The sequence below is a fragment of the Urocampus carinirostris genome, chromosome 9 (assembly GCF_059441175.1).
Source record: "Urocampus carinirostris isolate Australia breed hairy pipefish chromosome 9, RoL_Ucar_1.0, whole genome shotgun sequence".
Classification (NCBI taxonomy): domain Eukaryota; kingdom Metazoa; phylum Chordata; class Actinopteri; order Syngnathiformes; family Syngnathidae; genus Urocampus; species Urocampus carinirostris.
This window is the reverse complement of record NC_142357.1, coordinates 29,120,249-29,141,632: the sequence shown is the minus strand read 5'-3', so window position 1 is coordinate 29,141,632 and position 21,384 is coordinate 29,120,249. Positions and strand designations below refer to the sequence as shown.

At 40.0% G+C, this 21,384-nt stretch overlaps 1 protein-coding gene and 1 pseudogene across 3 annotated transcripts in view; one reads left to right on the top strand and one right to left on the bottom strand.

Moving 5' to 3' along the window:
- unc5a (unc-5 netrin receptor A) overlaps positions 1 to 21,165 on the bottom strand; it is a 361,826-nt gene extending 340,661 nt beyond the window's left edge. For all 3 annotated transcript variants that reach the window (XM_088343440.1, XM_088343441.1, XM_088343442.1), the window contains exon 1: positions 20,615 to 21,165. In XM_088343440.1, coding sequence (XP_088199566.1) covers positions 20,615 to 20,705 — 91 coding nt within the window. In that variant the 5' untranslated portion in view covers positions 20,706 to 21,165. The remainder of the gene's footprint in view (positions 1 to 20,614) is intronic.
- Positions 10,679 to 10,798, top strand: LOC148359998 (U2 spliceosomal RNA; annotated as a pseudogene).
- Positions 21,166 to 21,384: the final 219 nt, after the last annotated feature.

Sequence of the window (21,384 nt, the reverse complement as noted above, 5' to 3'; positions counted from 1 at the left end):
GCGACCCTACTGAGGATAAGCGGTGCAGCTAATGAGATGAGATGAAATGTTATAAATTCAAATAAAATGTTAATAGCGCTCTGAAACCTTTTACAGTTCCATCCATTCATCCATTATCTGCACTGCTTATCCTCAGTAGGGTCACGGGGGTGCTGGAGTCATCCCAGCTATCCTCGGGCAGTGGGCAGAGGACACCCTGAACTGGTTGCCAGCCATTTGCACGGCACACAGGGACAGACAATTCGCTCGCTTATTCACACCTAGGGACAATTTGGACCGGCCAATTAACCTGACATGCATGTTTTTGGAATGTGGGAGGAAATCGGAGTGCCCGGAGGAAACCCACGCAAGCACGGGGAGAACATGCAAACTCCACACAGGAGGTTCGATCTCATGACCTCAGAACCTGTGCCGCACACGCGCTAACCACTGCGCCGCCGTGCTGCCCCCTTTTAAAGTTAATAACATAAAAATTTCAACACACATAACGTGACTAATCTTTCAATTAAACTAACCATGTCCAAAGTCTGATCCAGGGTCCACTTACAGCCCGTGATCAAATCTTTACTGGCCCGCGGCTCCTGTCATCAAATTAATATTATGTGGCCTGCCAGTAATGTTAACCGCAGTATAAAATACTGAACATTAGTACAAAAAAAATATGTATACACCTTTTCACCACACAATGGCAGTAGCCCTTTGCCCTAGGCTTTCTGTGATAATTTTAGCCAACCCTATTCCAACATGGCAACTTTAATAAAAATGGGAAAGTTAACTGTGCTTCCAGAAGTTAAAATGAGTATTTTTTCACCCAAATCCTAAACAACTGCATCTGCCTAATTTGCCATGAGACTGTGGCTGTTTTCAAAGAATATAATATCAAGATGCCAGACTAATCATTCTGACTACACAAAACTGTGAAAAAGATAAGCAACTGGAAGCTGTTTTAACGGCATAGCAGGCCCTTTTCACAGGACACTGAAAGTCAAATGAAAATGATACAAAGATGAGCTATGAGGTCACCAAGCATTGCAAACATTTCATGGAGGGTGAATTAATAAAAGACTGTTCAAAGAATTGTGGGGGAAATTATGGTCTTGGTGTGCCTTTTATACTATATTCTTTATTTTACACCCAGTATATACTTATTGCTTTTACATCTTTGTGCATTTGTGTTTCTGTAGTGTTTAAAAAAGTGTGTGGTTTTTCGATTTCACTTGGTGTTCAGAAACAAGCACCTCCAATGTCAAAAGATGCCTTTTTCTCCCAAATTCCATTCATCTTGTCAGGTTTCAGTTTTGGGAGAGTTTGACTCCCAAATTCCAAGCCGAGAGCTTGCTTTTCTCCTCACAGAAACGCATTGTGTTTGCTCATTTATTATATTCCCACGCTATCTAGTGACCAACATTTTACACTGCATATAAAGATGTGATTCCTGTCCGAACCAATCAGAATCCTTTTACGTGCATGTGGTTTATTCTATCCTCCAATCAGAATCCATGAAACTGTATAGGACGCTCACGCTTCAGTCCCTGGGAAATATTTTATAGCAATCAAAGAGTATTTTCGTCTTGTCCGAAGATTTTAATAAATACGTTTGTTTGTAACTCAAAAGAGTCTTTTATTCCGTCTTGACATCATTTTGAACTTGACAGAATGCCAGATTGAATAGTCATTATCACCTGACCCGCTTTTTGAAAAGTTTGGACACCCCTAACTTAAACCAAACAGTTAAAAAATTAGGCCTAGCAGCAACTCGTATTAAACAAACATACAATCTTGAATAGCTCTCAGTTATTTTTTTTTTACAATAAATTAATAGAAATGTCAATATAACCAACATGACTTAGATAAACTAATAACAGAAAGTGCATGTCAGACAGGCCAGCTCGAGCTTACATCCGCACTCTGTTACATCTACGCTCTGAATTCTCTATTTATCCTTTCTCTGCTCTGTATCAATTCAGTCTTTCCCTAACTCTTTTGAACCCGCTTATAACAAAACACAGTGGTTGGAATTGAGTGCTCTGTTGACTCGGTGGACTCGTCTTCCCGGCGGCATTGGCGCCCGGACACAAAAACATGATTAGAAAAGGTCGTTGTGTCTCCTTGCTTGTCAACAAAATCACTTCAATATGACATACACGGGGTCGGGGTTTTGGCGCCAGATCCCCTAAAGATACTCTTGCTGTTCCAGAGCCCAGCTGGACAAGACTGCCTCGGCACCGCTGATTTATAATAAAATCGATTGCAATTGCTAAATAACAGGTAAGATCGCCAGCGCCAACAATTTATCACGGTTGAAGAAGAAGAATTGCCGTGTGTGGTTTTCTGGACGCTCAGGGTTGCCTCGTTATCATGTCAGAGTGGTCACAGAGGTGCATGGTCATCAAAACCAGGACAAAAGCAACGGTTGCCATTTGCAACGTTCTGACCTTCAGAAAATTCCAGACAAATAGTCTTAGCACCTAGCGCCTAACCCGTGCCGGATGATGGAGTGCAAGAAGCTTTCACATCGTTCCCTGGTGGCCTCACTAAGGAACTATTAATCTAGGCCCTCTCTATATTCCGTTCGGATCCGCTTGAGCCTGGCTGCCGTGCCAATCGGAAGAAAAAGGCTCGAAATAGCCGGAAGATCACCCGGAGGGTCGGACATTTCTTTATGATGATATGCGTGCCGACACCTTTGGATTTATGAGAACTTCTGCAGATAGTGGCTGATGGCTCATTAAGCATTTGGAAGTGCAATATCGATCACTAACAGAGTCGAGAAATGAGGAAGGTCCTACTCAGTACTTTTTACCTCGTTTCGTACCACGGACCAGTTTAACAACTGACAATACTATCGCGGCCCAGTCCAAGGTCGCCATTAAACATGTCTGTACTTTTTTTTAAAATAATTATAGCAATCATAGGAACAATATTATGATCCAAAATGCCTGTGCACCATTAGAGCATCCGTGTTGAGACACGAAACAATCATTTGGTGGCATTTCCTTTTTTGGTTGATTCATTTGTTTGTGACAATGGAAAACTCGAAGAGTAAGAATAAGTCAAGATGGATGCAAAAATCCTGGAACGGGGGTACGAGCAGCCCAGATATGTAATAGTCCCTACATATACATATGGTTTGGAAAAGATTAACCTCATGATCAGGGTTGGGTAGGGTTACTTTAACTGGATTACTTTCAATTACTTTTGGATTACTCCAATACCAAATATGCTAATAAAAGACAAAAGAAACTAAATATGAATCAAATTATGACTCACAACACGTGGTAAGCTTTCTCTCCTGGCTTTGATCTCTTTGATCTCCGGCAAAACGAACATAAAATGCGACAGAAACAAAATGAAAATAAATCCAAACAGCTTGCCAACATCATTTTTGCCGTTCCATGTATTCCGTTACTCCCCAAGCCTGCAAAAAAAATAGTCATTTTATTGATATTTAGTTTCTTTTGTCTTTTATTAGCATATTTGGTATTGGAGTAATCCAAAAGTAATTGAAAGTAATCAAGTTAAAGTAACCCTACCCAACCCTCCTCATGATGCAAAGAATCAAAGGAGAAAACTGCAGACTGGAAGTCAAAAAGCAGCTGCCAAACATATTCTTGCTCTTTTTTGGCATTATCACATCAAGGGTAACCTACCTAAATGTCTGTGAAAGATGGTGGTCATGTCTAAACTGAACAGACAACAGAAAACATGATCATCACCACCCTAGTTTTGCTTGCAGATTATAATACATTTTTCCCTTAATAATCGTAGTTAACCCATCCCATAACCACCAGTACAATGTGATGTTCTATAAAGTATGAGCCATATACTAGAATCCCTGAATGTGGTCCATGAGAGCTTAAAATGTCTGAGCGCTTAAGAGCGCATTGACCAAAAACTACATTTCCCAGCCTGTCGACTACAATACCCGCAAAGCGAGGGCTCACCACCACTACACGACACTGTTTCCTTATCAATCCCAATGAGTGGATTACGGAAATAAATAATACCAACATTTTTCAAAATATGGTTATTTTGATATATTTACTCATAAACATATTATACATGTGTATTATGTGTTTCTGTAGTGCAGTGGTTAGCACATTAGCCCAATACACGAAAGGTCCCCGGTTCGAGATTGGGTGGAAAATATGTTGTCCTGGAGAGGAACGCGCGCCAACAAGCTGTACTTGCCCAATACACACCACAGAAAATGGTGCCCCTACCACCCTATTGTGTAAAGGATCCAACCAACCAATGTGTTTCTGTATTGCAGTGGTTGGCACATAGATCTGTATTGTCCTGTCTTTTTCTGACTGCCTACCTGGTGGTGATGCGAAGGAGAAGGATGATTTGAGATGAGTCAGCGGACCAGTGTTTGACCTGAAGCATGTGAACGCCTGCATGGACCGGCTGGCGGAGATGGGAAGCTGCGTCGTGGCCGTCATAGACTTTCTGCACTAGTTTACAGGCTGGGGGCGTCGCTGCTGTCATGCACTTTCCGGACACATTTTCAACATGTTACCTAGTGTTTACTATGTTTGTGTACTGTAATACTAAGTGTAATTCACCCTGGTCATCCTGAAAGTGGGATACCACTTGTGAGTTCCCTTCTCAAGGTTTATTTTTTTCCTGAGGTTTTGAGTTGTTCCTTGCCCGTATTTTGGTTTAAGATCAGGTAATTGTGCAATTGTAATCCTGTGCAGTCCTTTGAGACATTTTTGTGATTAAGGGCTGTATAAATAAATGTGACTTGACTTGACTTGACTTGACTACCCTTAACACGCGAAAGGTTCGAGGCTGGGTGTAAAGATGGAGAATGATTGGCGCCACCACAGTGGGTAATGGACCCAACCCCAAAAAAACAGTAAGTTATTTTAGATTTAATTTTACATATAATTCAATACCATTTAACCACATTTACAAATTCCACCAGGCCCATTGAAGACAACCATGATGCTATTGTGCCCCCAAATGAAAATTAGTTTGACATCCCCTGGTTTAGCCAATCAGAATGCAGAATACAATGTTGCAAATCAGTGAAGTAGCAGGACAGTGAAAAGTGAACCACGTCACAGTGGGTCACTGCATTTCTATTTTACAGGTTCAATTCAAGCAGCATTAATGCTAGTTCAATTAGCCAGTATATGGTTCTTTGTTTTAGAAGTTAGCATTAAGCTAGCAGGTTTTTTTGTGGCAATATTTACATGCTTCCATTAGGTTCAGTCTTTCTGGTATCCTCACTGCATCTTTTCTCCATTATCTCTGGCGTGAACGTGTCCCAAATTTGAATTATTAACCCCCAAACAATGGTCAGTGTGTAATAATGTTTTGCCCTGCAGCCATAAGAAATGAATCCAACTGACACTTGCATCCGGAGAAGTGATGCACTAAGGCAGGGATTATTTATCCCGATGCCAGATTTGACTCAATTAATTGGTATGTTTAGGCGCAGAATCGTTTTCAGAGGTCAAGGATCGTTCTTTAAGAGCGTAAATCTGAAACAAGCTCCTTTATCACCAGTGCCGATTGTTTTTTATTTGATTTTCATGCTGTTTACAGAATTAGATATCGGAAGATTGCGATAAAAGTAGCAAGAGCTATTGGATGATTTGGCGAATCAATTCATGTATAACTCGCCTCCCTAATTTTTGGTTAAAATCTTGTTTTACTTTCTCGGCTCAAAATAAGCATGGTAAGCAACACACTTTGTTGAATCTGTGCAGTCATGATAAAAACAATTTATTGCCAAGGTTCATTAGAATTTATCAACAGAAACACCAAAAAGTTGTTTCCCTCAACGTGCTTTTCTGGCTCTGATTATATCTTTCAAAATGACTTTCGGTTTTCTCCAATGTTTAACATCCGTATCTGGTGCGGTAAATTTTCACCTAGCTGCTTGAGTTTCGTGTTTTAAAGCTTAAAATAGGTGTCATATGTTTCCATCTAACTGGTACAAATACATCATTAACTCATTCAATACAAGACGTTCCGCTCAAACGGGCAGTGCCAGCCAGATTTTCCATTCCAACTGGTTTGCAGAAAATTCGGTACTGGAGTTACATCATATAGACTGATGAGCTGCACCAAAACCTTGATAATAGATTTTTAAAATAAACATGATGTATTTGTACATTTTGGCAATCAGGGACAACCCTTCTGACGACGTATGGCATCAAGAGGTAAAAATATGAAGGACACTGAAGTGAAACATTTGAACTCTTGATATGGATCATAGTATTTTACTAGAACGGTTGGAAAAATGGATTGGATTTTTCAGGAACCGTCCTCTTATGGTTCAGATCCTACCTCTCAGATAGGACGCACTGTGTTAAATATGGTGAAATGAGCCCTTGAGTGTTACCTGTGGTATTCCGCAGGGTTCAGTACTTGGCCCCCTTCTTTTCAGCATTTACATGCTTCCATTAGGTGATATTATTCGCAAGTATAATATCAGTTTCCATTGCTACGTAGATGACACTCAACTATATCATCCGATGGAGGAATCTGCCACACTGAACTGTGGAAATTTGGAGGCCTGCCTCAGTGAGATAAAAGAACGTCTTCTTGCGCCTTAACTCTGAAAAGACCGAAATGTTACTTATTGGTTCATCTGAATGCTGTGACTTGTTCTCAAAAACTGCTCTGAACATTGACAAATGTAATATCACCCAGAGTGACTCAGTCAAAAATTAAGGTGTCATATTTGACCCAGATCTGTCCTTTCAAACACACGTTAAGAATATTACTAAAACAGCTTTTTTCCATCTTCGCAACATTGCTGAAATTCGCCCTATGCTGTCTCAGTCGGATGTGGAGATTATAATTCATGATTGATGACAGATTACCTCCTGTCCCGATCATTGTAATGCACTACTCTCCATTCTACAGAAGTTCAAAATCAAGAGCCTTCAGCAAGTACAAAATGCTGCAGCGAGGCTTATTACTAAGACAAGAAAGTTTGATCACATTACCCCGATTTTAGCTAACCTGTATACCTGGTGGACTGGATATTTTTTTACTAAAAATACACAATAGGCGTCTTCTGAGCTGATAGATGCTGTTGCATTTGTTGTTTTGGGATTGCGGTCAGCGGTATTTTAGACTGATCAATCATTGCGAAAATACCATTACAGTGGGACCTCGCTACTTCGCCGTTCCACGTTCGCGGGTTCAGAGCTTTGCGGGTCTAAAAAAAATAATAATAATATAAACAATTTTTTTATTTAAAAAAAAAATTTTTTTTTAGCATTTTTGAAGGGTCGTCGCTAATTCACGGATTTTCACTTTTCGCGGGTGGTTTTGGGCCCCATTAACCGCGATAACCGAGGGATTACTGTATGTAATACTGTAATACTTGTGTATGAAGCACACCCAAAACTTTGAGTACTTTAGATCAAATAAATGTGCGTTATACATGAATAATTACTTGTTTATTCAACCTTCTTTGTGTTAATGTGTATTGTACAGGGTTCGTACACCTACTTCATGGCCAAATTCAACACCTAAAGGACTTTTAAAACGAATTTTCCAATTTTCCCAGTACCATAAAAAAAAAATATATGGAGTGAATCATATATTTTATAGAGCCACAAATATGCAATTAACATATGCGATCTTTAATCATACGTTTACATTTATCAAGACATAGAAATCGCAAATATATTTGTCTTTCAACAAATCTCCCCCAATAAAATTGTTGGGTAAAAATGAGAGTAAAATAAATCTTACTCTTTCAGTTGCAGGAAGTTCCTCCCATTATACCACAGGGAAACGCTACCTTCATTTTTTGCGTGGTCCATAATTGATACGTCATCCTTGCACTAATACACATTTCATAGTACCCTGTTTAGGTGTAACATCCACCTGTCCTTTTAGGTGCGACCCGTAGTAGGCGATGGCGCTTCAAAGGACAATACAATACAAACGAATGCACGCTGACAGTAATCACAAGGCCAGAAGAAATGCAATGGCAAAGCGTATCCACCAATTAATCTGCTTAAAGATGACGCTGACACACCAAGTAGCGTGTGTCAGCGTCATCTTTAAGCAGATTTATTGAGAAACATGGTGACAATTCCAAGCATTAACAAGCACTTTACTCAAAATTCTTGAAAACACAACAATACAGTCAAGCATTTTTAAGGATTTCAAGCACCTTGACTAACCCTGTTCGAGGATAACCGTGGTTTTCAACGTTTCCTGGCATTTGACACACTAAAAAAAACGTACATTGTTTTGTTTGTACAGCGTCGCTGTGATTAATGGAGTCTAAGATGATCGTCTACGGCAAATGGATAGGAGTAAACAGCGCGTGTCATCGCAGGTCAGCTCCAAACAATAGAGAAACAAACACGGTCCATTTGGTAACAAATATCCAGACACCTTATCTTTCAGCGTGCTCTGCTTATCATTGCCAAATGGCCGTCTTGAGGAGAGCAAAAAAGACATTAGGGAGGTCATACGGAGAATAAAAACTGCAGAGCGGGGCCGGTATTTCCCGCCTTGGATACGCCGCACCTGTCAAATACTGCCCTTTTGTTTCAATTACGCCGTTGGTGTGATTGAAGAAGGCTGGGATCCTGAAATTGATTTTTCTCAAATGCGGCGAGGGCGTGTTTGTGTTTCTGTCCGACCAGTATAGCGTTGACCTCTACCATCTGATGTGGCAAGAAATTTAATGACCTGTGGCCTCGGTGCAAGCGAGCAATCAAATAGACTGTCACGGTTTTGGGTCCGCCCGTGCTAAAGTGTTTGTGATTGCAAGCATCATCCGGGCAGTCTGAAACTGGTGGGTAAAGAAAAACCATAGATAACAAATTACAAAGGTTGCAGAAAGGCTTCACTACGGTTGGGAATCTTTGGGTACCTCACCATTACAATTAAGGGGGTGTAAGTCCCATTCTGAAATGATTCCTAAACTAGGGCTGCGACTTATTTTAGTAATCGACGAATCGGTCGATTTTTTTTAATTTAATCAATTAAAAGAAAACAAAATATTATATTAAAATGAAAAATGTATTTCAAGGTTAAATTACTATTAGAATGTGTTTTTAGTTAGCATGAAAATGTGTTTAATACCCGTTTGGATTTTATTTGGATGCTTTTAGGAGAACGGGTTTGAATGAATTGTTTTGTAGTTGTTTTATATTGGGAAAATGTGTTCGAGATATGAACTTTCAAGATATGAACACAATCTGGAAGCAAATTTGTAAAGGAAATTATAGTTTGAATATGCCTTACAAAGCCAAAGATTATATCCAGGTGCTGTTTGTATTCTTACAATTGTATCATCTTGGGGCCCGCTAAAGATAAATCAAGATGTCCTTCACTTTAGTCAGGTCACAAGCTTGCCTCCTCTTGAAATACTCCCTTGACTTTACGGTAACCCATTGTACATTTATTTTACAAAAGTTTCACTTTTCTTACCGTTGATTTATTGTGCTTGCATGCCATGGAGCGACCAGCATTATATCGCTCCATTTATTTATGTGATTTTGTTTAAGCCAATCAGAATTGTTTCATGCATTCATGTGATCTTGTTAAAGCCAATCAGATGTGTTGTTAATCGCCTGTGTTTTTTATAAATGGGCCAGTAGTTAATGGATTGGGGTATTTTTTTCTCTGAGCCAATCTTGGGAGCAAATGTAGGGGAAAGCTCAGGTGGAATGCCCTAAGATAAAATGGCTTTCTTTACCTTACCTTAGCACAATCTTAACCCTTGACAAAATCATTCTCATATGTATCAACGTATAACATCAGAAAAATAAATATTTTGAACATATCTAGCAATATTTCTATCTCAATTCCACTTATTGGCATCGATATGAAATACTGATGTCTAGCTGCGCCTAGCCTTCACTTTGGATATATTGAAGTCGACAGGCATGGTGGGAAATGTAGTTTTAGGTCAAAGCCCCCTTTTGACTTTTTTAATTTAACGTATTATTTTGATATTTTAAAAAAGTGGTGGGCCATATTTGGCTTTTCGGTGATGAGTTTGACACTTGACAAAGTTATATATGCAAATGAATGCCATCAGTGACCTTATACAAGCTAGATGTTTTAGTGATTTACTAAGCCTCTTTTTCCCTACATCTAGTTTCAGGAGCGAGCAGTAGCAAGTCAACTGCAGGAGAGAGAGTGGGAAAGGTGAGAGGAGAGAGAGTGGAAAGGTGAGATGGCACAACATTCATTTGGACAGGTAACTTAAAATTAGTTTTACCTGGTTATATCAGTATCAGAAATTATTTTCCCCCCATTTTATTAACACTCCACTTATTGAAACATGAATATTTTGTTTGTTTGTTTGTTTGTACATGATTCAATTGTTTGTTTGTTTGTACATGATTCAAATTGAATCTTTTCTTCCGGCGCCGTCACGAATGGCAGCCACTCCAGCAGCTCCCGTGTTATTTTCGATTGTTCTCGATTGTTCTCAGCTCAGGGATGCTGCTGGAAATGTGAATTTCCCTTCGGGGATGAACAAAGTATCTATCTATCTATCTATCTATCTATCTAATTATTACAACCTGGTCATAACATAGTAGTAACATAGTCACAACAATGCTAGGACCTTAACTTGGAGGCTTTAAAGCCAGGACCTTAACTTGGCCTTGATGCTAGGTCCTTAGCTTGGCCTTGTTGTTTTTGGACTGTGGCTTTGATGCTATGTCAGTCCTTAGCTTGGCCTTTGCCATGATCTTTGATTTTTGCAATCCGGAGATGGAATAAGAGCTTGCTCTGTCCACTCCACGCATCGGCCCGGTATTGCAGTACCTCTGGGAACGGTGCATTCGCAATGATCGCAGCAAGGCTTTAGGGCTAGGACCTTAGCTTGGCCTTTTGGCTGAGAGTAAGTGTCCCGGCTCCTAGGCTTTGTAGCGTATTATGAACTGACCGATAACGGATAATGGATAATGAATAACGAAGATAGAACAATAACCCTTAAAAACCCCAAAACCCCACAACAAATAAAAAGGCAGCTCTCGCCTTCAAACAGGTAACTCCCGTGTTATATAGCAAGAGTTTATTTTAAAATCTACCAAGCAGAAGTATTTTCCCCCCAATAAATGCCGTTAATTTCATCTTTTACGAGTCAATAGGCGGAGACATACTGGCAGCCAGAAAGACAACATTGGGATGACTCAAATAAAAATCTGGCAAAGGAAATCCTCCCGTTGGAAAGGAATAGGCACAGACAAATGACAGAATTACGCAATAAACAAGTGCCCGTCGTTTCATGATGGCCACGTGCTTGCATCATCATTCCAAAGCTCCTTTGAGACGACAATGCCGAGCAACGCTCTTGTGCGGCGTGATGGGTGTAAACAAAGAAACATCTATCTCCCCTCACCCTTCAACTCTGATTCATAGCTTGTTTATTCTGGTAAATATGGCATTGGGCAAGTTGCCACTGAAAATCAGTCATGTACAAAAATAAAAAATAAGCAAAATTATATACCGTAAAATCCGGACTATAGAGCGCACCTGATTATAAGCCGCACGCACTACATTTTACAGACATTATTGGTTTTGTCCTAACACAAGCCGCACCTGTATATTAGCTGCATGCGCTCACATTAAAACATGGAGCAAAGTCAAAAGTTTATCCCAAATTTGACTAGGTGCCGCGACTGTAACTATAAATATAGTATACAATCCAAACACCACAATCGTCAACTTAAACGGAAAATGATACCTGTAATTAGAATTTAATGCAGACCTTTAAAGTCCCATTGAAAGTAATCCAATGAAAAAAACGTATATTTCCAAAGTTAAGGGTGGGGAAAATATATACCGGTATCCACTATTGTCCGCTGCAACAACAAACAGATTTAACTCAGCTTCACCCCACTTCCCGTCAGCCCGCGTTTGCTCCGCCCCTTCTTTTTGATTCGCTCGTAGAAAACACATCACAATAAGTCTCTAAAATAAATACATTACAAAAATATACAGTTGCAAATACATATTATACATGGTTACACATATTTACAAAGAAAGACGGTACATCGAGAGAGTTTTCAAAGCTTTAATAATAATAATATAATGTTCATCCCAAATTGTGCCTGTGAAAGGTACCAACGCGCTACTAATAACACGCTCGCAACGCATCATGCATATCTGCTAAAAAAAGCCATACCCAATTTTTTCTAATTAAATAAATTGGCCGCTTCACTGAATAACCCGCAGGGCTGAACATTTTGGAAAAAAGTAGCGGCTTATAGTCCGGAATTTACGGTACTTTAAAAATCCCCCAAAAGGATAAATGGGACAAAGCCATGAAGTTTATTTTATAATGGTTTGATCGTTAATGTTACAAAATCAGAAGATTTTTTTGTTATAAGGTTTTAGGATTGAGCAATAAACTGGAACTGAAATGGTTCATACAACAACCTGAAGTCATTTCATGATTAAATTACAGAGAAAATAATTGAAGTGTTCCAGCTTCAGACGAAACCGTAAAGGAAACACGGGTAAATTCGGAAGAATAAACTAGAATATTTGGGATATTAAGAAGATGATTAACGAGTAAGAACTGATACCAAGTATTAATATCAGGAGGATAACATGACTTATTTGATTTTATTCATAAACATAATAATGCATTTCAAACTATTTAAAGAAAAATAGGCAGCATATCATACATATAACTCTAATACCAGAAAACAGAGTGACCTCTTATTCCACGGTATTTCAACTTATTTGTCTAGGAAAAAAATCACATAAATTAAATTGATTGCAATTTATTAACATTTTTCAGTATTCTGCAAATACCACACTAAAAACACAGAAAAGCAAAATAAAAAGATAAAAATATAAAAATAAGAAAATGTTTCTGCCAACTGGTCATTTTTTAATGTATTTTTATTACATTTCAACTAATTTCTCGAGCAAAAAAATTAAACCTAAAACTTAATAAATTTGTCTAAAAAATGGAAACCAATTGGCATTGTTATGCAAATGAAAAACACATACTAAGAAAAATGAGAGAAATGTTAATCAAAATTATAATAGATAAAACAGCCTATAATGATAAAAAATAAAAACCTGATAAAAGATGATTTTGCAGTTTTAATATTTGCAAAGATGAAAAACAGAATAGTTCTAATCAGCAAAACATTCTTCCTTTATGGCGTATATCAATAGGATTTATCTGTTTGTTTGCTTTTTTACTTTCCATTTAACGATTGTTACAACAAATGCAAAATCAAAGAAAGGAAACCATTATTATAATGTAATGCATAATTAAAAATAATTAAAAATAATTGTATATATGATGTAAATAATGTATTTTTTCTTTAACCTATTTTGCTAACCCGTGGCTACGTTTTAAATATTTTATTTCATGCACTGCAATTTTGAGATTAGGTCATGTTTCTAATAAATTGATTAAACTCTCCTATATAGAGAGGGATGTTGGCTGTTGTGAACCGGCCTTGCACTATGTAATTCCGACGTTTCTTTCAGTCAGCCTGAAACTTCCCTGAGGATTTCTTAAGCCTATCCAACCAAATCCAAGTCTCGTGGTCGGCCTTGAAAATAACGCCTCACATGAAAGAAACCCGATTAAACATGCATGTAAGCAAATGCATGCCAAACCCTTATTACACACCCCTGCACACCCAAGTCATCAAATGTTGTTGCGGCGTCGGCAAGTAAATCGCTCCCCGCTACTTTCTTCCTCAAGCTCAAAGTGTTCCCCTTCAAATCGGGGCCAAAGAAAAAAAAAGTGCTAAGCTAGCCAAAACCCAGACTGACAGCACCACCTTTATTAGCGACGTACTTATTTCTCTCGGCAAGAGAAAAAGAAGACAAGTGGGCTTTTGATACAGGCGAGTGACGAGTCAGCATCCTTGTCTCTCAAAGGATCGTTTGACTGATCTTAGTGGGGAGCGTCCCTGTCCTGGTGCAAGGAAGAATAGTCTAGCGTATTACCTGAGATCCATTTCTGGCTCTCGACCTGTCCTATAAAAAAATCTCCAGTGGGAGGCGGATATGTCGACAGAGATTGACGGACGGCCGAGATACGGCGCTTGTAAATCTGTTCCAGGTGAGGGCGAGGATGTAACCGAGGGTACTGTCACGAAACGGGTCGGGAAGCAGGAAGTTGGAACGCAATTGCGTAGACGATCTGTCACTTTAATTGAGAAAGAAAAGTTGTCCGACACACAAACGGACCAAAAACAAAACAGGCTCAAATGCATTTAAAACTACAGACTAGGCATTTAACGGGATTAAACAGAACTTGCAGGAATCTCTCAGAATGTTACACCGGAGTGCAACAAAGTCCAACAAGCAAAACAAGGATAAACATGAATCAACAAGTTTTCAACAAGGGTAAACAACAATCTGGCAAAGGGCAGTTCCAAAAGGCGCGTTTAAGTACCCATAGGAGTAATCAGGAAATGAAGGTCAGCCGGTGTCAAGGGGCGGCGCCAGCTGGGCGCCATGACAACCGTATAGGACATGACAGGTACATTGACTTTTTTTTCTAAAAAAGTACAGAGTGAAAAGGGAATAAAGACAAACCAGCCAAACAAAAGTAGGGTAGAGTACCCCTTTGCTTCTTCACGCTTGGGTTATCACTAGTTTACTGCTTCGCTAATTTTTGAATAGAATTGTTTTTATTGTAATTTATATCAACATATTGTACGTTGTGTTCTGCAGCAGACAGCGAATGTCTGGGTAGTGGGTGGGCGTGACTGCCTGTGTGTGTGTGTGACTGTTATAGGCTGATGTATGCTGTCAGTCAAAGAGCAGGGCGGGCGCACAGGTCAAGGGGTCTACACTAAAACAAATGGCGACAGTTAGTTTTTAGCGGCTTGTTACATTTAAAGTAAATTCATCAAATAAATGGGACTCTGAGGAAAGTCAGAAGAGTGCAAAGAAATAGTAATCACCAGCTGGTGCTCCGTGGATTATTATCGGCTTTGGGAAGCGACTGAGGCGGCGGCGGTAGAGAAAGCATAGCGGTGCTTAAGGTCTGGCTTATTGCTACAGCTACGTAACAAGCCACCCCTGCCGACCCTGTATCTCACCAATACCAGATCTGCTACTTTCAGTACAGTTTTATTATAATATTTGCGGAGACCTGAATTAAACAGAGGATACCGGATGCTGGCAGAGAGCTAGTCGGCCCTTCTCTAAATCGCTTTCTTACACTGAAAGGAGAAGCCCTGCACTTTAGTTGTACTAATGTAGAATTACAATAACGACCATTTATTCAACTGGAATTTTGTGTTTTGTGTGTATACTCTCATTTGGTAAGGACGTCATTTCGAGATAAGTTTGACCCTTGGGGTCTTTTATGAAAGTGTGACGCTATTTCACGGCTTTTCATGTTTTGCGGCGGGCTTTGGCCCCCATTAACTGCCATGCGAGGGATTACTGTATCATAGTAGTGACACCACAAAAAATAGAAAGCATTATAATACATGCCAACCTTTTCACATTAAATAGCGGTAAATGTTATTGCGCATTGTATTTTCGTGTAAAAACACAATCAGTGTCTTCAATATTAAAAAAACAAAAAACAACATGTGCTTATTTAACACCAGAAGTGGAAAACTTCTACCAAAACTAAAATCCAATCGGATTGTTGTAGCTGTTGATTTACGAACTAAGACGAGAAGACAATACCATACAAACTAATGTCAGGTGCAGTGATACGCGAAGGTAGAAGAAATGCTATGACAAAGTAAAGCCACCAGAGGGCACCATCATTTTTAAGCAGACCTCTTGAGAAACATGGAAACAACTTCGAGCATTTATGAAAACTTCACCCAAAATGCAACCAGTTTTTGAAAACAACATTATAATGCAAGCGATTTCAAGGATGTCAAGCACCCGTACGAACCCTGTAATAAATAGCATCAATAGCCATTCAAACTGTTTTTTCCTATTGGTCTCTTACTTTAACCCACAGGTGTCAAACAGGCGGCCCACAGGCCAGATCAGGCCCGCTAAGGGATTGAATCTGGCCCGTGAGACAACACTCAGAGAAGCGCAAGGGAAAAACAAGCTGCAGGTTGAAATATGTCCACTTGATGTTGCCAAAGAAAGGTGCCTCGAACAAAGACACTGTACTTGTATTTCTTTTTCTCTCTCTCTATCTCTCTCTCCCTCTTTTCCACCCCTTTACTCCCACTCTCTGTCTCTGTCTCTTTCACTCTCTGTGTCTCTCTTTTTCTCTTCCTTTGTTGCTCTTTGTCTTTTTCTCTCTGTGTGTCTTTTTAACTTCTTTTGCTCTAACTTCCTTTTTTCCTTTTCTCTCTTTTCTCTTTCTCTCTTCCTACCCTTCGCGCTTTCTTTTCTTTTTTCTCTCCTTCTGTCTTTCCATTTCTCTTTGGATTTCTTTCTTCCGCTCCCTTTCTTTTACCCCTCTCTCATGACTTTTTATCTTTTGTTTCTCACGCTCTCTCCCTCTCTCTCTTTGTCCCGCCCTCTCTCCTTTTCTCTCCCTCTTTCTCTTATTTCTTTATCTCTCTTTTTCTTTCTCTTTAATCTACTAGTCCGGCCCCCGATAGAATATTTGTTCTATCGTGTAGCCCCCCCGAGTTAAAATGAGTTTGACACCCCTGCTTTAACCCAATGTTTATTCTTTGAATGATTAACATGTGTACTAAAAAGCCAAGACTAACACATATACAGTACTGTACTTTGACACAACAGCAGCCAAAAAGGGTAAAGATCACAACAAACCCATTGGCTTATTTCCTCTATGTTCCCTTTATTGTAGACAAATGTGAGTACTGTATAAAAACAGGACCCTGTTGCGCATCTGATTATTGGCCACACCTATTTCTGTGTAAAGGAAAAAACATGTTTTTAAAGAAAAAGCCGCTCCAGACTTGTCCACACTATGGTATGATAGATATACCCAAAAAGATGGTGGACAGGAAGACTATTCACCCCATGTTATAACAGCATATGTAACGTGACAGTAACACAGCAGCAACACCGCGGAAACACAGCAAAAACGGCGCACTAAAAAGTTTTGTTATCAAAAGAGCATGATTGACATATATTTGGGAAGTTACAGCACCCTCTGTTGGTCTATTTGTTCATGACCTTCCGTTTGAATGCATACTTGTAATCTTGAGGATCTTTGCTTTCCATGCAAATAGAGTTTTTTCCGTTCATCATGACAGTGGTTGTAACATGGCAGTAACACAGCAGCAAAACGGCAGTGAAACAATGCACTAAAAGTTGTGTTCTTGAAAAAAAACGGGTTCTTTTGTGTAGCTTACATTTTCAGATGCAGGAAGTTCTTCCTGGGAAAACCTTTATATTTTGCATGGCCCAAAGTAAATGTCCAGGATATAAATGTAACATTTTGTCATGCTCTGCTTAGGTTTAGCATGTAGCAGTTAGCAAAAAAAACATAGTTAAGCTAGTTATCTCCCTGATTTACTTTCCGTGCTACTGGAGAAAATGTACTCTCTCATTTTTTTGCAGCATGCTATGCCTGGATTTGTGGCACGGTTTAGCCTTCGTTTGCATTTCCGTTTTCTAACCACCAATTATCAAAACAGCAGCATCCCGGCATTTTTGTCCGATGCACCATACGAACTAATGCCAGCTGCCGTTAATCACAAAGAAAGCAGAGATACAATGCCAGAGCAGGCAAGTCGGCGCTGTTTTTAAGCAAATTGGTTCTGTTTTTCTCAATTTGAAGCATGACTTATAAAGTCCATCTGCCCAGAAACAACAATTTCAAGCATTTACAATACCTTCACACAAAATTCACTTTTCAAACCTTGAAGACACACCAATAAAATTAAAGCATTTTCAGGGATTTCAAGCACCTGTACGACCCCTTTATCCTGGTCCAAAAAATAGAAACACGTTACTTTAAGCCTAGCATTGAGTTTAAAATACAAACTCAAGTTAGCCTTGACCCAGTGACCACCGAGCATAATTGTGAGTCAATTCGATGGACAAAATAAAAACCCTGCTCGCAGCGACCTCGCAGTTTTGTGCATTACAGCAAATTCAAATGCGCCAGGCAGGACGCTTGCACGCGCACGGCCACGAGGTGAGCCCATAAAACGCAATTCATCAGAGCAAGTCGATCATCTCACTAACTCCGTAAAGCTGTCAAATGGAAAGAGCTGGGGCTGGGGGGAAGGGTTCAGTATTCTGTAGAACGCAGCAGCAGGATGCCGGCCAGGGATCTTTGCGGGACATCCGTGCATGCCGTGCCGCAGGAGTGGAAACGGGCTCGCCGTGTCTCCTCATATTAGCCGCCACATTTACGGCGGTCGGGAGGGTAGAAGGTTGTTTATGTGACAGTAAAAGAGCGCCGTGTCACTGTGCATTGTCATCCGTTACACAAGAGCCCATCTGGCCCCATCGCTCATTGTGCGGTTTTGTCACATTTCGGCAATAACTCGCCGCAACCGTGATCCGAATTTGTCGAGATCGAAGCATGTCAGCCGAGTGGGAGCATCCTCTTAACCTTGAGGACGCTTGCGATACAAAAAAAACAAACGCTTTTGAGATTTATCGTGACAGTTCTTGTAACGTGGCAGTAACACAGCAGCAACACGGTGGTAACACAGCAAAAACAGTGCACAAAGCAGGCAAATGGGCCAAGGGCTTGATCATGTGAGAAGGGTGTAAAAGAAATACCGTTATTTGTGTATACAGACGCTCCCCTACTTACGACCACTCGACTTACGTAAAACGGTAGATAAGAAAAAAAAATTCGGGATGTCGAAAAATAGCCAGACATTGCTATCAGTAAGATTTTGTATTGTGTAAACCTTTCTCCGAGTAGAGGACAGTGCTGTAGTACTTCTTTCCGCCACTACAGTCGAGTGGCGCTGTGAGAGCTCACCCAGCATCCACCCCGAAGAAGAAACCCGTAGTTCGTAGTTCGTGTGTAAACACACTGCACTGTATCTCTAGCACGCTAACAACTTTGACATTTTTATTGTTTAATATCTGGTGTATCTATTCGAAATGGTTGGTGTAAAGTGTAAAGAAGAGGTGAGCCGTTTCTTTAGAAATGAAAGTGGAATAAGAAAGCTTGATGCGGTTGAGAAAGTGGTCGGAACACTACCACGGAGGACCTCTTGAAGCGCATCTTCCAAAATTAAGTTAAACTTAACTTTATTTATCTTTACAGAGCATATTATTTTATGAAATGTTTATTTCTTAGCACAAAACAATACAGGTTACTTATAGACGCCTTAAACATACTTATATAAACCTTATACATACAAAATATAGCACTGAAGCAACTTACGAACAAATTCAACTTACGAACGATCGTCCGGATCCTCGTTCGTAAGTAGGGCAGTGTCTGTATCGCACATTCCAAATGTTTGATTCAGTATAAAACACTGTTTTTCTTCTAAGCTCAAACTAAGCACTAAAAATGATGTCAGATTCATGCGGCCATAATTCAAATAATTTATTGACAACTTATGAATGAATTAATTGCATGTGCTTCATAGTCCAATTAGTCATCACATGCACCAAAGAGTTGTTTCCTCATTGTGCTTTTTGGTATTCATTCAAATCTTTCAGGATGACCTTTTTTCATCTCTAGTACCGTGGACAAAAATGATCATGAGAGAAACTTAGAAGCGTTACACACAAATACAGTACTCCTGTCCGCACGAGCCACACAGATTTTTATTCAAACGCACCATCTCAAACACCCGATTCACTCCGGGAAATCTCACAATACTGTCACTCTCCAACTCGAAAAATGTTCTCCCTGGATCTATACAATTCACATAGGTCACCCATTTTTACTTTAAATTTTCGCCTAAAGGTGAGAGATTATAATGCTTGACAAAAAGTTGCGTTCTTTGAAAACCGGGTTGATAATTGCAGTCATGACACCTTTCCGTCATCTTTTCACCCACCTTTAAAATGTTTCTCAAGACCCATGTGAGTTCTCAAACTGACAATGTTCGCTATAGGCTCCAAATTCCCTACAAATTGATATTTATTTTATACATGCATTAGCAGGTATGTGCCTACCGTATTTCCCAGGCTATAAGCCGCACCCAAAACAATAACAGTGCCAGGAATTTGAAAGTGCGCCTTATAGACTGGAAATTGCGGTAAAAAGAATTGGAAACCTTTCTGGCGATCATGGGGGGTGGCGGCTTATGTGACAGTCACCTGCCCAGTGCTGCAAAAATATAAACTTGCATCTTCTTCATCGTTTTATTTGCAAAGGAAGAGAGGAATATATAAACTGTAGCATATAGAAAAACACGTGTTATCGTCTTACCTTAACTTAGAAATTAGGTCTACGTGCTACTCCTTCATACATGCATCATTTATATAATAAAAGCATCAATAGATATTCCATTTTGTGCATTGGCACCCATTGCACAAGAACCACGCTGGATTAATCTCTCATTGTGCAGTTTTGTCACATTTCAGCAATAACTCGCAGCGACGTGATTCGAATTCATCAAGTTTGAAGCGTGTCAGTGGGAGCATCCCAGTAACCTTGAGGACGCTTCCGAGACCAAAAAAATAAATAAATAGAAAAAAACACCGTTGCATCCATGCACAAAGAGTTCGCACATGCCATGTAGTTTTACCCCAAGGAAACAAATCCCATTTAAGAATAAAATCAACTTACCGGTGCAGGAAACGCCGGTGAAGCTGAGCCAAAGCACAAGAAGCTTAGCGCCGAGTCCACGGCGCACAAAGAAGCCCACGAGTGAGGGCATTATCGTCTTTATTCTTCAGGAGGAAAATCAACTTTCACAAAGAGAAAAAAGGCTCCGGAAAATCACTTTGAAAACGAAGCCTGTCCCTCAGCACGTGTCCTGTGCAGCCATACTTGCGTTTTCCGGTTACTCGCAACAACGACGAATCACTGGCGTGGTACATCAAATGATTTGACTGACGTTTGGTATATCCCTCACTCCGGAAAAAAATAAGAAAAAAAAATCAAAAGAAGAACTGCACTTGCAGGGAAACGAAAGGGACGCACTTTTTCTTGCAGCTTGACAGCCGTCAAACGTGCAGGGTAGGCGGCGTGGCCACAATTGCGAGAAAGAGTAATAATTGGCCTCAGCGAGAAAACATCTGCTTGCGCAGCGATGCTGGAGTGCTGAGAGAAGAGATGCTTACAAAAAAGCGCTGCAGCTGAGGAAGAGAGAAAGAGAGAAAAAGAGGGGAGGCAAAACCAGGAGCGGATAATGCTGCTGACGTGGCTGTGGAGCGTCTTGACTCCTGAACACGCCCATCCCATATTCACCGAGAACAAGTGATGGAGTCCTTTAGTGACGCGCGACAACGCACAGCAAAGTCAGATTTACAAATACAGTGCAACCTCGGTTCTTGACCATAATCCGTTCCAGAACCCTGTTCGAAAACCGATTTGGTCGATCACCGAAAATCGTT